The sequence below is a fragment of the Gadus morhua genome, chromosome 11 (assembly GCF_902167405.1).
Source record: "Gadus morhua chromosome 11, gadMor3.0, whole genome shotgun sequence".
In the NCBI taxonomy this organism is placed as follows: Eukaryota; Metazoa; Chordata; class Actinopteri; order Gadiformes; family Gadidae; genus Gadus; species Gadus morhua.
This window is the reverse complement of record NC_044058.1, coordinates 8,296,486-8,313,407: the sequence shown is the minus strand read 5'-3', so window position 1 is coordinate 8,313,407 and position 16,922 is coordinate 8,296,486. Positions and strand designations below refer to the sequence as shown.

At 51.2% G+C, this 16,922-nt stretch overlaps 1 protein-coding gene across 1 annotated transcript in view; it reads right to left on the bottom strand.

Annotated features, from left to right (window-relative positions):
• Positions 1-16,922, bottom strand: part of megf8 (multiple EGF-like-domains 8) — a 28,847-nt gene that overhangs the window by 7,608 nt on the left and 4,317 nt on the right. Inside the window, exons 8-36 of the mRNA XM_030370953.1 lie at positions 15,517-15,700; positions 15,101-15,246; positions 14,584-14,694; positions 14,316-14,470; positions 13,691-13,792; positions 11,758-11,905; positions 11,416-11,579; positions 10,689-10,892; positions 10,214-10,414; positions 9,609-9,848; positions 9,371-9,489; positions 8,728-8,859; positions 8,444-8,557; positions 8,094-8,177; positions 7,633-7,875; positions 5,641-5,825; positions 5,048-5,261; positions 4,668-4,908; positions 4,221-4,353; positions 3,786-4,039; positions 3,459-3,569; positions 3,224-3,342; positions 2,810-3,047; positions 2,540-2,711; positions 2,042-2,205; positions 1,599-1,734; positions 1,092-1,323; positions 843-969; positions 256-466 (exon numbers count right to left, since the gene is read on the bottom strand). Of these exons, the coding sequence (XP_030226813.1) occupies positions 256-466; positions 843-969; positions 1,092-1,323; positions 1,599-1,734; positions 2,042-2,205; positions 2,540-2,711; positions 2,810-3,047; positions 3,224-3,342; positions 3,459-3,569; positions 3,786-4,039; positions 4,221-4,353; positions 4,668-4,908; positions 5,048-5,261; positions 5,641-5,825; positions 7,633-7,875; positions 8,094-8,177; positions 8,444-8,557; positions 8,728-8,859; positions 9,371-9,489; positions 9,609-9,848; positions 10,214-10,414; positions 10,689-10,892; positions 11,416-11,579; positions 11,758-11,905; positions 13,691-13,792; positions 14,316-14,470; positions 14,584-14,694; positions 15,101-15,246; positions 15,517-15,700 (4,884 nt within the window). The remainder of the gene's footprint in view (positions 1-255; positions 467-842; positions 970-1,091; positions 1,324-1,598; positions 1,735-2,041; positions 2,206-2,539; positions 2,712-2,809; positions 3,048-3,223; positions 3,343-3,458; positions 3,570-3,785; positions 4,040-4,220; positions 4,354-4,667; positions 4,909-5,047; positions 5,262-5,640; positions 5,826-7,632; positions 7,876-8,093; positions 8,178-8,443; positions 8,558-8,727; positions 8,860-9,370; positions 9,490-9,608; positions 9,849-10,213; positions 10,415-10,688; positions 10,893-11,415; positions 11,580-11,757; positions 11,906-13,690; positions 13,793-14,315; positions 14,471-14,583; positions 14,695-15,100; positions 15,247-15,516; positions 15,701-16,922) is intronic.

Here is a 16,922-nt window from a genome sequence, read left to right as displayed (position 1 = left end):
ACCAGCTCCTAAGGATGTGCAGGGCTACACTGGAATACAGCAGCCAGTCTTACGGAGATGTCTGATTCATGTCATTTTGTGTGTCTGTAATAAGGAACTCGTTTTTTGTATTTAAGCTATGTTTAAACATAGCTTAAATACAAAAAACGAGTTCCTTATTACAGACACACAAAATGACATGAATCAGACATCACACAATAATCTTTTGGTTTGGCGCCTGAGGCGGAATCGGTGGGAGCGCCCTGGACCCCGTACCTGTGCGTTTGAACTGGCGGGTCCACATGCACTTCCCCGAGGCGGTGCACTTGGGACAGTCGGACGCCTCGCAGCTGGTCTCGGTGCAGTTGCTGGAGAGGAAGATCTCCCTCTGGTTGATTCGACAGTCGTGCTCCGACGTGCAGCTCACGGAGCTGCTGATGCAGGCGCCCTCTGGACAGTTGGTGCACCACTTGCACTGCAAGGCCGGCTGGGGAGGGAAGCACGCTCGGGGGTTTGCTTCCATGCATTGTCGTGATTCACTTTTTACTTTTATTTCAAACAAATTTGTTGTCCTTGTTGCCTTGTTCCTCTTGTTAACCACTTTGTGTTTCTGTTTCCGTTTTCACTTTCTGTTTTGCACGAACAGCGCTCTATAAATAAAGTTTGATGTCGATGTGTTATGGTGTGAATCACATTACTATAATGTGGCAAGAAAAACGAAAGAGACTGCCGCAGAATCAGTGATTTAGGGACACTTCGTGAGCCTATTGGTAAGTCTAGCCCAGTGGTACCCAAAGCGTTGTGTCCGGCCCCCCGTTGACCTGTACAGGACCCCTTTGTACGCTAGCGCTGCTGCTGCTGACCTGCGTGGGGCTAGAGAAGGCCCTGGGGTGTCTGGCGAGACACTCGCTGCAGGTCTTCAGCCTGCGACACTGGTCAGGCTGCTTGGGACTGGGGGAGCAGGGGGCCAGGCTGGAGGAGCACCCCATCCTGGAGGAGGTCAACATACATTAATGAGGGGGGGGGGGGGGGGGGGTTACGTAGGATGCAATTCTCTCCACTGACACTAGGAGGCAGCGTCTCACGCAGCAGGCTTCACTCAGAACAGGTACCTCTCGGCAGCGTCGGAGGAGGTGCACGCGCCGCTGCACCACACGCAGCTGCCCGTGGTGACGTTGCAGGACTCTGGCGTGGACAGGAGGCTGCAGGGGTCGGCGGGCACCGTCAGGGTCAGGAGGCGTCCCAGCGTCACCCCGTTGAAGCCCCCCGACAGGAACAGCCGTCCGCCCAGGCCGGTCATGGCCAGAGACACCGACTGGTTGACCGGCTCGCCCACGCTGGGGACTGGGGGCCGGTAATGAGTTGTTGGGAAAATAAATTCATATTTTTTAGCCCTTAGTTCTTTCAGATGCATGTCATTGATGAGCAAATTGGGCCTCTTGCTCAGGGACGCCAGCAGGGAGACTGCAGAATATGGGAGTTTTCCAACCCCCGACCTTTTGGTGTAGGAGTCAAACACCCTGACCACAGCACTGTCCTGCAGTCAGATCAATGCAACAATGTTTTTTAGACTGATGAATACAAAGTACGGTAACATCCTGAGGAATCCAGATGTGTACCTGCATTGATCCAGGTGTTGCAGTTGATCTGGTAGAGAGACACCGTGTTACTGTAGTCCTCCTCCGCGCTCCTCCCGCCCACTATCACCATGGTGTCCTTGATGAGCGCCGCGGCGTGGAAGAAGCGGAACTGAGGCTGAAGAGAGGAGACAGTAGAGGTCACATGGTCAGCTTCCTTCTGCTAGCTCCTGCCCTACACAGATAGCCCAGACCATTCACACCAAACGTAAGGGGGAAAAGAAGTGTCTCTAGCGGAAAAAGCATTTAATGAACGGACTTCCACTGCAAAAATACCGCCGGAATAAATCACCCAACACGGATTTGAAGCAATCCAAAAAAATCGATTTAATGTCATAAACATGGATGCCACCCCAGTGGTCTTGGCTGCAGTGTGTATTTGACTCTTGAACCCCCAGAAGGGGCCCAGGGTTGGAGGGACCTGCCTTGTTGCCCTGGGAGGGGACCAGCAGCGACCAGGTGAGGTTGGGGTAATACAGGCTGTACAGCTCCCCCGAGGGCTCCACCGTCTCCACGTGAAAGCGGTATCCTCCAAACACATACACGGCGTCCGTCTGCTCGTGGTAGACCGCCGAGTGGCCGTAAAGACCTGTGGAGAGACAGAAGTATATCAGACAAAAGGCAGAGGCTTGAGTCATGGGTTTGGGCTTTTATAAAAATACCTCTGCTTCAGTTTATTATTTCCACCTAAAAGGTATCCATATCAATCCCATTTATTCCTCTACATAAATTGTGTTAATCCTGTCCAGCTCAGCTGTTTGCGCTCAACTTGGCATTCATTTTGTCAGGACTAGGGGTTTCATTCCCGCTGGGGTCACCCTGATGCAAAGGAGGTATTCAGTCACGGTATTGCACGGCGCTTGGGATTAAAGCTATCTACTTTGGTTTTGATTTTAGAAGTCGTTGTAATTCATCCTCCAAACCTGTAGGGGGCGTGCCGATGTGTGGCGTGACGGTCCAGTTCCCAGACTGCACACCGAACTCCAGCAGCTGGTGGTTGAACCCGTTCTCTGGAGAGTAGCCTCCGATCAGGAGCACCGTGGCTTCCCGCCGCACCGTCAGGGTGTGTCCCGCCACCTGGGGCAGTATCGAGCTCTGAAGAGGAGGACACGCCAATCAAACCAAAGGTTAAATGTCCATCCTGCTTCATTTAATCCCGGAGGGGTATGGCTGTTACAAGAGTCCACTCTAACCTTGTACTCTCTCCAGACCAAACTACTGAGGTTGAGACTCCAGGTATCCATGGCGACGCCCTTCTGGGTCACCCCGCCCACGACCAACATGAAGTTGTGGCTGGAGCCCTGGCCGCCAGAGGGAGGGTCCATGTTGGTCAGCAGGGCGGCGGCGTGCTGGTAGCGGGGGACGGGGAGGGAGCCGCCGTCCAGAGAGCTCGTCAACATCTGGGTCCACTTCTGCTCCGACACGGCATATCTGAAACACACCCGGGGAGCTGGGGTCAGGGGCCACGATCAACTAAAGAACAACATTCTTTAAAACATTTGACATGACTTGCATGCATTCCTGATATGCATAGTTATGCCTGGTCATTACAGCACTCCTCCTGAGGTCTGATTAGGTATGCCAGCCTTCTAGTAGCTTTCATTTACCTGTACACATTTCCCAGAATCCCCTCTGAGAGCGAGAGGCCCCCGTACATCCAAAGGTTTCCCAGGGGCCCAGAAACAAGAGAGTGGCCCATTCTGTGGAGGAACCTGTGAGCCTGGTTCTGGGGTACAAAACACAGCATCGCATTAAGGTTAGCGATTCCACAACGACTGCGAAGCGTACACGATACAAACACTGGTGAGGGGGGGCTGTGAGGGGCCCGAGCGGTGGTCCTACCGCTTTGAGCTGCGTGTCCAGGAGGGTCTCCCACACCAGGCTGCTGGGGTCCAGGGGCTCCGAGCAGTCTGACCCCGCCCAGTTCTCTGAGCACACACACACCCCTGAAGGCTGAGAGGACAGAGACGAAGAACCATCAAATCACAGATTTAGTGAGTTCTTTCATCTCTGGCTACAAACACTCAAACTTTACCATGTACATTAAAATAGCGATGTTGACATTTGGCAAATATAACTTTCAGAGACGGATGTCACATTGGTTGACTCGTAGAAAAAAAACAAACATTATTATAACATCAGATCAGAATCCATAACTCCCTCTCTTACTAGGTTACAAGACCCTCTTCCCTCCGTCTCCCCGCAGTCTTGAGGGCACAGGGGCCGGTCGCAGAGGGCTCCCCCGTAGCCCTGGGGACACTGGCACAGGCCTCCTTGGCACTGGGCCCTGGCCTGGCACACGGGGGCCCCGTCCTCCATGCCCCTCTCTGAGCCCCGCGGGCAGCGGCGCACCCAGAAGGAGGCGTTGAAGCCCTGGGGCGTGGCGTCCGACACGTTGGTCTCAAAGTAGACCGAGATGATGCCTGTCAGGGGGAGGGCAGGGGGGAGGGAGGTGGAGAGGGTGAACAGGAGAGGGGGGAGGGGGGTGGGAAGAGATTGAGCCATCAAGCCATTGTTGAGCCATCAAGCAAAGCTATTTGGGGATTACACATTGGGTGCATCATGGGTAAAGTGGTGCTTTCGGGTTCCCGGACGAGCGGTTACCCGAGGTGGCCTCCACGGTGACGGGCTGGGTCCTTGTGGTGCCGCAAAACGCTCCGATTAGGTTGCTGTCAGGATGAACGACGCCATTGCCCAGGAAACGAGGAAGGCCGTCAAACACGTAGACATAGGAGCTCTGACGCAAACACAAAGAAACACGAAAGACTCTTAATACAAAGTGCACTCTCAACAGCTGATACACCGCGATAAAACAAAGCGAGGCCTGTTTAAACACAAGGGCAATAATCCAACACAATGGGGCTGGTACGGTGAATCCTAACCTTGGGGTCGGGACCCTACCTTTTCTGACTAAAAAGAAAATGAAGGGTCCAACAAAGAACACCTATACTCAAACAGAGTCATTTTGGGTGAAGGGACCCAAATGGTTGGGAGGTTGAACAACTGGGAGGTTATGAGAGCTATGGATGGGCGGGGGTCTCCCTCACTCACGGCGCACTGGGTGTGGGAGTCAGGGTGCAGCGTGAGGGCCACGGGGGGGCAGAACTGGCCCGCAGTGCAGGGCGCCAGGTTCTCCGTCGTCGACAGGACCCACAGGCAGTGGGAGAGGCCTCCCCCCCCCCCGGCCTCCCCCCGCCAGCCCAGGGAGGAGGACAGGGGCAGCGGGGAGGAGGAGGAGGAGGAGAGCAGCACAGAGCGGCCCTGGCACTGGCGGTAGCACGTCCCGTTGTTACTGGAGGGGGGGCGAGAGAGTTGGACCGACAGAGATGGAGAGAGATAGAGAGAGAGAAAGAGATTGAGATAAGCAACCATACACGGTTTTTCCATTATAAATGACACGGTAGTGTAGAAAGCTAGGGGTGAGCGTGTACCTGGGGTCTCCATAGTAACCGGGTAGGCAGGTCTCGCAGTGCGCCCCCTGGGTGTTGTGCGTGCAGTAGCACTGGCCCGTCTGGTTGTGACAGAAGCCCTGCAGCAGGTCCCCATGGCCGTTACACTGGCAGGGAACGCAGCCGCCGCTGCCAGCCAGGGCCAAGCTGAAACTGCCCGGACGGCAGTGCTCGCAGTGGGGGCCTGTGGTCCAGTCTGACAGCGGGGAGACGGGGTGCGGTTGTTTAGCCACAAAACGAGAACTAGACATGCTTGCGGAAGTGACTTATTTTTAGCAACCGCTACTCTAAAGTCTGTGCAAAGAGTGTAAAGAGAGACATCGACAGCACTGTCAGAACGAAAAGACACGATTCTCTAGAGTGAATTATCTAGACAGCAACAACCCAATCTCAACGTTTTCTCGTCTACATCTTGCCGTGCCTGTGCCATTCAACTTGTTCCGATTCTTTGCGATACGACGCATGCGGGCACGCGATACACAGTATGCTGCGTCCCACTCCTCCCTGCACCACACAGAGGTATGCCCCAGGCCGTCCGCGAGCGTCTACAGGAGGCCGCGTGGCGGAGGACTCACCCTGACACTGGTCACAGATCCCGGGGGCCGTGATGCAGGTGGAGTGGAAGTTGCAGCCGCAGTCCACGTCGCATTCCACGCCGCTCAGCACTAGCGTGGCGGGGTCCGACGTCCAGCCCAGGGAGCACTCGCACTCGAAGCGCGGGCTCCCGCTGCACCGGCCCTCGCGGCACTCGTTGTAGCAGCTGTGGGAGGGACGGCACGTGGATACGAAGAGAGCCATGGGTATGCAGGTAGGGAGCAGGAATACAACAAAGATGGAGGACACACAGCCACATGAAAAGGTCTTTGTGTGACGGTCGATTTCTCTTGGATGCAGGATGTTGATGAGAGGAAGCCATAGTGCTCTAGTGGTCAGGATGTTGGACTCCCAGCTGAAAGGGTCAAGTTTCAAACTCCACAGCATAAATAATGACAGTAAATAGTAGAGCTGGAGGATATGGAAGAATGTATTATCATGGCAATAAGGTGTAATTTTACATGATATCATTTTATAATTATCAATATGTAATGAACTGAAGCAGAGGTTTTTTTATAAAAGCCCAAACCCATGACTCAAGCCTCTGCCTTTTGTCTGATATACTTCTGTCTCTCCACAGGTCTTTACGGCCACTCGGCGGTCTACCACGAGCAGGGGTGCATAGCTCCACACGCAACATCTTATGAAAAGTACCCAGTTTCACAGAGGTTTTTTGCGTCACCTTTTTTTAAATCAAACTGCAGCAGCTCGACCACGGAGCGTGTGATTATCTGACAAAAGGAACGTTGCGATCGGCTGATTTTGCGCAGTTCTCCAGTGTGTGCATGGTGCACAGCGCACATGAGCGCACATTTCATTGCGCTTATCATTCGTTCCGAGCCACGTCACACCGTGGTGCCACTTTTTTCGAAAAAAACCCATTTTCTTCTGCTCCGGCTCCATTTGCCTTTTCTTTGCAGGTGGCGAACGCACAAGTGGCTGCTCAATGTATTTTGTGACGTTACGCATCCCCGGTTATGGCCGCGCAATGCGCACTTGCGTACCAGTTATGTGCACCCCTGAATATATGCTAGGGCTGTAACGATACACCAAATCACGTGTCGGTTTGTATCACGATTTTTGACCCACGGTTCAATACATCCCACGATTTTTTTCAATTTAAAAAGCAGTTTATTTAAACAACACAACAATTAACTTAAAGGTTGGGTATGGAATTCTCTTTTTTGGCCATTTTTGCAAAATTACTTGAAATCCTTATCATAACCCACTTATAGCCACTGAGTTAGAAGTACTGACATGAAAATTAAACAAGTCAATCATCTGTGGAATGGCCAGGGCTCGAAAAACTCCAGCCATTGATTTCCAGACCCACCGAGTGGCATTGGACAGTAAGTACGTCAATCAAACGGTCGTACTGCACTCCCCCTCCCCCGAACCCCGCGCAACCCCTTCGTGCACATACTCAAAGCTTGTGACCCAGAGCAAGCTTCTGTTTGTTGTTATCCTGCGGTAGCTACTGGAGCTAGCTAACTAGCTAATGGCTTGCTCTCTCGCATTTTTCTATTACTGGACAACGGAAACCCTGGCACTAACAGCTCATATCACGTGGCTGGACCTGGACTGGAAGGATAATGGGAGTTAGAAAGGGCGTGTCGCACTTCTGCCATCTCACACCGCGAGACAGGTTTGTGGCTTTGAGTATCGCGATTTCGGTTTCGATACGCGTATCGTTACAGCCCTAATATATGCCTATGAATTTAAAATACCATTATAAATGTTCTACCTGTGGGTAGCACCAGCTCTTTGATGTTTCAAACCTCATAGTTGATCATTTGAAGGGCGTACCCTCAAATCGTGATTCATATATACTATAGGTAGCACGATAAGTCGATAACCTTGTTACATGACGACCCGATACCATTCCAAGACGATAAAGGTTATTATTGATTTACAGCCCAGCCCTGGCTCAGAGTCAGAGCCGACACACAGAGTGGTCGGGGCGGGCCCCTTACGTCTGGTTGCAGTGCATGGTGCCGTCGCCCGTGTAGCCGCGCTCGCAGTGGCACTCGTAGGCCGTGGGCGTGTTGACGCAGGTGGCGTAGGCGTGGCAGTTGTGGAGGCCCAGGCGGCACTCCTCCACGTCGGGGCAGGTGGGGTAGGACCACACGCCGTCCTCCTGGTCCTCCCCGCCCAGGTGCTCCAGCTCCATCTCCATCTCCATGGGCCGCGGCGGGGCCGAGGTCTGGGGCTCGGGGCTGGGGGAGCGGAGGTAACGCATCGGGGGTCAGACACCTGGGAGGGCCTAGCTACACTAGTGATGTGATGTAGCTGTGATGTAGCAGATGCTTTTAGTTAATCACTTGGTTTTTCTGATGTCTTGATGAAAACAATTGGCCGAATGTGGTACAGAGAGTGTGTGTGTGTCGTAACAGTGAACGTATTGTAACCATGTAGTAATAACAAAGTGGATTACTTTGCAGCGCGTGCTTCGGCCACTGCTGTGCTGCAGTTGTAGGCAGAGGAGTCGTCGATGCCGGCCCAGTCCCCTCTCAGACACCTGGAGAGAGAGGACAGAGGAAACACAAAGCCAGTGAGGATCTGACAGTACACAGGATAAACAATGCCAGATTAAAAAGACTTTCCTTCCTGGTGAAATGTAAGGAAATTCCGAATGCCGCATACTGTATACATAGATATGTACCGTTGAAATATTACAACGGAACATACACAGGATCAGGCTGGATCAGGATCAGGTGTCTATTTCCACATCAGCATCATAACCATCATGAGACACCTTTATCTACACTGTGCGTATGGTCTTACTTTCCGATGGTGGGGTTGTTGTGGTCTCCACACCAGCCACACTGGAATGTGCGCAGGCAGTCGGTGCAGGTGCTCATGGACGCACACTGCTTACACTGGGGCACCGAGTGCACGCTGACAAAGGGGGAGACGGGGGAAGACAAGGGTTAATGAGGACGACTTCCGATGGCTGGCTGATCTGTGGAGGGTTAGGATCCCAAAACCGTACAAACACAGTCCCAAAGTAGACCGGCTACAGAGTTGGAGTAAAGACGAGAGTCCGCCCAAGCGGGGTAGTTGTTTACCTGTCATACCAGTGCCTGCACTCTCCGTAGGGGTACTTGGTGAGGTAAGCAGCAAAGTAGAAGCAGGCCTGGGCTGACTCACACCACGCACACTGGCTGGAGTTAGACAGACACTCGGCACACGACCTTCTCCTGCACACAGCAGGCGGGAGGGGAGGGGAGGAGAGGGGAGGGACCCGGTTAGTGTTGTGCCTCTTTTGGGCATTAACAAGGTAAACGCAGTATGCATTGCAACAGTGGGAATGCTGAAAATTTCAGCATCATGTCTTTGCACTGTTTTATTTTTTATGTGTTTTTCATAAAAAATAAATAAATTCAAACCTAATAGATAGGCTACCTAATTAAGCGTTGGAACACACAAGATCGGTAATCATAGCAACGCCAGTAAACAAATCCTGCGAAGCCCAATCCCTACGAGAGCTCCCCGCGCTACAGCCATCCGGAGGCGCACAGAGCTTTTGGCCGCGATATTATGTATAAAATTATATTATACTATTATGCATAGAACGTTATAAGACGCTGTCACCTAGAATTGACTGTGTCCGAAAATTCGGTGCATCCCTACAAATGTTATCATACATCTGCGTGAAGAAAACCTTTGAACCTGTGTGAGTAAAAGACAAAATATATGTCTACCACTTACTGGTTACAGACTTTAGGACACACCATTGGGTCACGAATGGATCCATCCAACCTGCCCCTCCGACTGCACTGGTAGTCCCCCTTCTTGTTGGAGTTGATCTGCCACTCACAGTAGGGGTCCTGCATGGACAGGGACACATGACCTCAATGACCAATAGGACATTTAGAGCAAACTGATACTTTGGAAAATATACCATCATTTCTCCGACACACACACACACACACACACAGACACCCACCTGAGTGCAGGCAGAGCAGTCCCGGTACTCCTCACACAGGGTGCAGTGCTGGGGGGCCAGCAGCAGGTGGCGCTCCCCCCCCCCCTGCTCCTCCAGGCAGGGCTGGGGGCCGGAGCGCAGCAGGCAGCGGGCCAGGGAGGGGCACCAGCCACAGGACTGGTCCGACAGGCAGGCCAGGCAGGACGTGTAGGCCCAGCAGGAGCCCGAGCGGTAGGGCTCCAGGAACAGGAAGGAGATCTCCTGCGCGCCGACGAGGAAGGAGGGCAAGGACGAAATAGTTAAGCAGAGCTACCCGCAGGAAATGTAAATCTCTCCTAGTTGGTATTGCATTAAAAGTGAGCAACCACCACCTGTATGACTGACCACTGGTGTAAGTGCAACACAAAGACTAAAATATAATAACTAACGAGAGGCGATAGAAAGCAAATCTCAATGAAATACCAGATCAGATTTGTCATCAGAACATCACAAAAACCACCCGTAAGTGCAGCTCCAAAAACGTCCATAAAAATCCTGTGTACTTTAGCAACAATCTAGAGGCTGATCTGTCCTCAGGGGAACAGAGCCGGTGTTATCCTCCATGTCTCAGGGGGGGCCGTACTCACACTCCCGCCGGGCAGACCGGTCCGGTTCCAGATCAGGGCCATCTCGCTGGTCTGCCCGGAGCCAGAGTTGTTGAGGTAGCCCTCGGCCTGGACCAGGTAGTGGTTCCCCCGGGTCAGGTTGGGGAAGAGACGGCCCCCGTCGGGACGCCCCAGCAGCTTCAGCTCCTTCTCCTGCTGGGCGGCCCAGCGCCCCACCACCTCCTGCACACATCAACACACAGTCAACAACAGAGGACGCCTGGCCTGGAAAACTGACCTAGACCATCAAATGACTACTGTAGATAAGATATGATACGATTACCCAGTAATTCAGTTGAAAAGCAAAGTATCTCACAAATATCTAACTAATTAATTCAACTTATATATACATTAACTGTGTTACAAATATAAAATGTACTGCTTTACATTCTAGGCGTTCTGGTGATGTCCACCTTTTGACCGTCCTTGTTGTCTGTCTCTCTGTGTGTGCTCTCACCAGCTGGCTGGAGGTGGGCCCCGGCGCCATGCGGGCCTCAAAGTGGAGCCTCTGGATGCGAGCCCACATGGAGACGGTGTCGGTGGGCGGGTGGGCCGGCGGCGGCGCCCCCCACAGCGGGTGGATGAAGCCCCGGAACTGCAGGGCCACGTCCATCTCTGTGGTGGGAGTGAGGCTGATGGTGGTGCTGCGGAGGATGGCCACCTGGGGGAGGGCGGGTGGATGGGGGGAGGGATGGGGGAGGGATGGGTGGGAACACATCAACAGAGGCACTATCCACTACAGAGCTAGTAGGTACATTAATTAATCCATTATTATTAATGAGGTAAGGGGCCATCTAAAGAAAAACAAATGGCTGGGGGGAGAGGGGGGGTTGGGGCTCTAAACGTACGCAGCGGGAAAGCAGGCAAACATATACGCTTTTAAGATGAAAAGACAGAAGTGAATGCAACGTTCACTATAAATGGGGATAGGGATTAACACAATATGAATAATAATAATGATATCTAATGATAATATGGAAAGATTGGGAAAGACAATACAAGCTTTCTAGATAACAAATGGTAGGACCCTGAAGCCTTTGTACGTGGACACAGAAGGTGAGAGCACTGCATTACAGGACGAGCAGCATGGCGGCCCGTCAGGAAGGGGGATGGGGGGTGTTCGGTAGAGAGAGCATGAGAGTAAGGTTGCAACAGTGCAGGGGGGCGGGGGGGGTTGTCCATACCTTGTCCGGCTGGGAGTCGTTGCGGGGGTGCTGGAAGGTGAGCAGGTGCAGTCCCGGGACGTCGTTGTCCGTGCGACAGGAGTCGAGGGCGGTGAGGAAGCGGGTCCGCTCCCCCCACCAGCCGTACGGCCCCGAGATCTGGTCCACGCGGCAAGCACTGCGCTCTGCCAGGGGCGAAAAGCACACGCAGCGGGTCACGTTGCCCGTGTGGCCCCTGTGCATGTGCACGTCACGCTCCCCTTTGGGCAAAATACCGTCCTCTTCCCTCCCTTCCATTGTAATAGTTCACAGTACGACCACCCTCACACCGTGTCCTCCCTCCGCCCCCCCCCCTGGGCTCACCTGAGACGGTGAGGCAGGACTCGTTCTGCACACACCAGCCAAAGTCTCCCGGGGCGCGGGCCAGTGAGGCCGACGTGCCGCTGAACACCAGGCAGGACTGGCAGTCCGACAGGAAGCGGGCCAGGCCCAGGCACCCTGTGCTGCCGCACTGCAGGAGAGAAGGACAGCAACGAGGGCTGTAACGATACGCGTATCGAAACCGAAATCGCGACACTCAAAGCCACGAACCTGTGTGACCCCTGTCTCTAGTGTTTTGTGTGCTTTGACCGGCAGTTGGTCTGCTTATAGGTCGGAATGAAGCGGCCACCGATTGTTGACAGGATGGGTACTTTAATCTACCGGACTCGTTGGTTCCTTCGCTAGACACACACACACACGCTACCGCTCGCTCTCCTCGCTCGTCCACTCAATCGCTGACGCCACTCACACACACACACACGCACTGCCATTCTCATACACACACATACGCTACTCGTAACACTATGCCTCGTTATTGCGAATCAGACATGTTGCATTCTATACGGCCTGATTATGTCATTATTTAAGCTCCATAGCGATAATAGGAGATTTGACGGAAAACAAAACCTATGCAGGTCACTTTGACCGGCACTGTTTTTTCTAGCGAGAACGCTGGTTAGTGCTACCAATCTATTCAAATTACTGTTATTTATTTGACATTAATATTTCCAAATACGTAAGCCTAAACCACAAAACTAGTTTAAGGTTTTTGCCTACCTGCAAGCATCCTGCAATCTTTGGTTATTTATTTATTCATTTTGCTATACTTTAAAACTATTCTTACTGTTCAAATCTGTTCAGTGTTACAAATTATTTGGTTTAGTTTGGTTACATTTAAAATGGTTATTAAATTTGTTATTTAATGGCCAAAAATTGTGATACAAACCGAATCGTGAGTTGATATATCGTTACAGCCCTAATAGCAACACGACAATGGTGGGGGATGGTTCCTGGGGAGCCCTAGATGGATGAACCCCCATCGCACGTTAGGGATAGGTGTAGAACGAAGCTTTCTTCCCAACCGTGTGATCGATGCTTGGAGGGTACACCCACACAGTGTACGGTGGCACGAGACGCACACAGCAGTGCACTAAGGGGATCTTAGTTGGTCAATAACTGCTTGCAAAAAAAAAAAGGCAAAACTCGAATGTCAAACTGAATTCATCGTCGCGATGACAAGGAGATCAATGGCTACTAAACTAACTGAATTTAATCATTCAAAGTTGACAAAAGGCCATAAAATACAACTAAAAACAATAAGTGCTTAAATAGCCAGTCACTGTTTCAGATGGAATTTAAACACTATGGGATTTCCCCCAAAACATTTGAGCGTACCACCGAGTTTTAGGAAAGAGGGGGAGTCTTATCCCCATGGTTACAATCCACGCTAACTTTATGATACTCTTTACTACCATTGTTGTGTAACTGTTATGAGCATTATAATGAGCGATGTTGCATATGTAATCCGCCACACACTGTAGCGTTATACTGAAGGTGTCCAGGAAGCCTCACCCTCACTTGGACGTGGACATTAAATACACCGCTCCTCAGACGGAGCTTCACTATCCACAAAGACTTTGGCATTACAATATGTCCGCAAAGCGCATCTTTCACGCGGACACCACGGTCAACCGCTGCGCAGACAGAGCTCCGTAACATATCATTACGGTCTAATGACCGTTTTAGCCCTTGAGCGGTTTGGGTGACAACGGCCTTATACAGATACATCAAAGATATTCTCTAGGGTTTGAAACAGGAAAAAATATTAAAAGTATTAAAAGTATTTTGTTTGAAGGATCAGATCAGGTGTTTGTTTGACCATTTGTAAATCACTGACAAACACCAAACACTTAGATGGTGTATGGTTATAGGAGTCTCATAAAGGAGCAGAATTTATATAAAAAAAATACTTTACCGGATTAAGGGGCTGGTATTCTCGACAACGGCCTTCACACCAGCTGCACTCTGGGTTCTTCAGACACATGCTCTCATCCGGTGCTTCCTCACAAACTGCATCCTGGGACAAACACACAAACCGTTTATTGTTTCATGGACATTTTCCTCAATACCTAGTCTGCGCTAGGGCTTTGACTCCGAACTTCGTTAATCAAACATAATACGAATATCAAAAAATAAATCATAATTCGAAAAAATATTAGGCAGCCCTTAATATTCAAACCTGAACCCAACGCAGTCTATTCATAATATTGTAATGACCACGGAAGAGGCAGTGAATGAAGTATTGATTAGACAGCGATTTATTAGAAACCTAATAAACCGTTGGAACACGCAGGACTGGCGGTAACCATAGCAATGTGGTAAACAAACCTCGCGAAGCCCAATCAAGGTTTTACTGAAGGCATTTAATGGTCAAAATATTATTCATAAATATTCAAACATTAATATTAATAAAAAAAATGAACTTCGAATATGATTTTTTAGCAAAATTCAAAGCCCCAGTCTGCGCTCTTGATTTACAGACCGTGCTTTACCAATAATCACATCACTTTCTATGAGGTCAAAGATTTCTTTGGACTCACCCGGTCTCCGAAGTCACTGCTGACAAACAGCGGAACCTTGTAGGCCACCAGGTCCCCGCGGGCCACCCCGCTGTAACCCCCGGCGACCAGCAGCACCCTGCCCTCCATCACGGTGGCAACATGGGAGTACCGGCCCCTCACTGACTCCCCTCCCCCTAAAAACAACAAGAGCTCAATGTTAACCACGCCTCGCGTCGTCCCTTCAGGGCGCACGATTCTCCTACTTCTGACATCGTCCCAGCCTCTCTCTGTCTCTGTTGCCACTCACGCAGTGACAGTCCCTCCCCGGCGGAGACCCACTGGTGACAGCCCAGGTGGTAGAAGAACAGCTCCTCGTCGTAGCACTTCTCCTCCTGGTAGTGGATGTGGACGTTCCCGCCTGATTGAAAAACAAACAATGAGAAAATTGTATTTGCATCGTCCCCACAAGCCTAGTTTGTAGTTGCCGTGCGACGGGAACTGTGCGAGCTGGTGGGAACCCGAAACGACGTAATCACGGCCCTCCTGCACGGATCATACAATGATTTGTTGCGCATTGCTGACCTTACGAGCTCCGCGAGAACAAGCGTGGCTAGTTAGGGATGTAATACTGCATCATTACAAACGTCATCAAGTAACTTGCGTCTGCGTTACCCAAAGCTACCAACCAAGCCTTCTTCTGTCCAGGAAAGACCCTGGATCAATATTCAGTGAAGTTAAGTTTAAAAAAAAAGGAAAAGAAAAGGGAAGTGAAAGCAATGGAGAGATGGTTACAGCTTCTCCGTCGCCTTTGCTCTACAACTCACCGTACACCACCATGTAGTTTCCGATGACGGTGGCCGAGTGGAAGGCCCTCTCCCTGGGCCCCGTGGCGGGGGAACGAGAGCGGAAGGCCGTCCAGAAGCGTCGGTCTACATGGAACGCGTCCGTGTTGTTAACCCGGACACTGAACCTGGAAGGGGGTTCTGGTTACTTCACTGTGTGCTTCACTGAAGTCTGGTCATAACTATTCCAAGTCTCTAATATTTTGGACTCTTGGTTGCAAAAAAGGCAGTGGCTAATTTAAACACTGCTATTGTAAAGTGTTAAACACATAACCATGAAGAACTAGCATGCAGTATATACACGCATTAGGAAAATAAGGAGGGAAGTTCATCAGTGACAACATCCATAACCACCAGTGTGTAGGTGTTTGTTTGGGTGTGTGTGCATGTGCGCGTACCTAGCGGTGGTAGGCCGATGGCCCCCGTAGACTAGCAGGGTTCTGGAGGGGCTGTGGAAAACCATGGAGTGGCCGGCTGTGGCGGGAGGCTTCCCTCCAGTGGCCTGGACCGTCTCCCAGAGCCCAGAGCCCTGTAGGTCGAACCGGTACAGCGTGGAGGAGAACATATCCTCCTCCGTACGGCCTAGCATCAGGGGAACAGGTTTCATGAGGCTCCTCATAGTCTCATATTTCTCATATTCCCTTGGCCTAGGGCAGTGTTTTTCAACCACTGTGCCGCGGCACACTGCTGTGCCGTGAGAGATGGACAGGTGTGCCGTGAAAAATGATGCAAATTCACTTCATTGGTTAAAAAAGATATGGATTGGACTACTCCGTGTAAGTCTTGGCCGAGTGTGCGTGGTCGCGCTGTTGGTGGTATGCAACGTATATACTCCCATATGCCTGTTGGTGGCGGTAGGCCGCGCAATTAATTGACAGATATGCAAACAATAAATGACAGATGAAGTGGTTGATGTACACGCGAGTATTTGAAAAGAAAAGAACCCACTGCTGATCAAAGTGCCCCCATAACCAATCCAGTCGACGAGCGCACAACAAGTGGGGTTCAAAAGAAAGCAAAAACGGTGAGCTCAAGGCTGTACAGTGACACGTATCTGTCATTTGGTTTTTCCTTTACTGGGGATCCTGTTGCACCGTGTCCGTTGTGCGTAGTATGTGGGGAGAAGTTATCAAACAGTGCCATGGTCCCTAGCAAGCTTAAGCGACACCTGCAAACCAAACACCCATCCCTCCAAAATAAGCCTTCGGACTATTTTGTTTGTTTGCGTGACAGCACTGGGAAACATTGTTGAGGAAAGCCACAAAGGTGTGCGAGAAAGCCCTCCATGCTAGCTATTTAGCAGCTGAACTTGTGGCTAAATCAAAAAAGCCACACACTGTTGGGGAATATTACCAGCCTGCATTGTCAATGCCATTCTAGGCCCAGATGCAGAGAAAGAATTGGCTAAAGTCCCCCTCTCAGATAACACCATAGCGAGACGAATTGATGATGTGTCTGCGGACATAGAGAGTGTGGTTTTGGAGAAGATACGTTGTAGTGAGAAATATGCTTTGCAACTGGATGATTCCACAGATATCAGTGGCCATGCGCAACTAATGGCCAACGTGCGCTTTGTGGATGGAGAGACTGTGTGCACTGACGGAGCTGCAGCCATGGTCGGGCGCATCAAAGGCTTTGTGAGCAGAGTTCGAGAGAAGAACCCTAATGTTGTAGACTCACGCATTGCTATTTACATAGCGAGGCACTAAAACTAGACCCCTGAAAAGCCGACAGGTCCGGTGGTTGTCCCGGGGAAAAGTTTTGGCCCACGTATACAAATTGAGGGAGGAATTAAAAATATTTT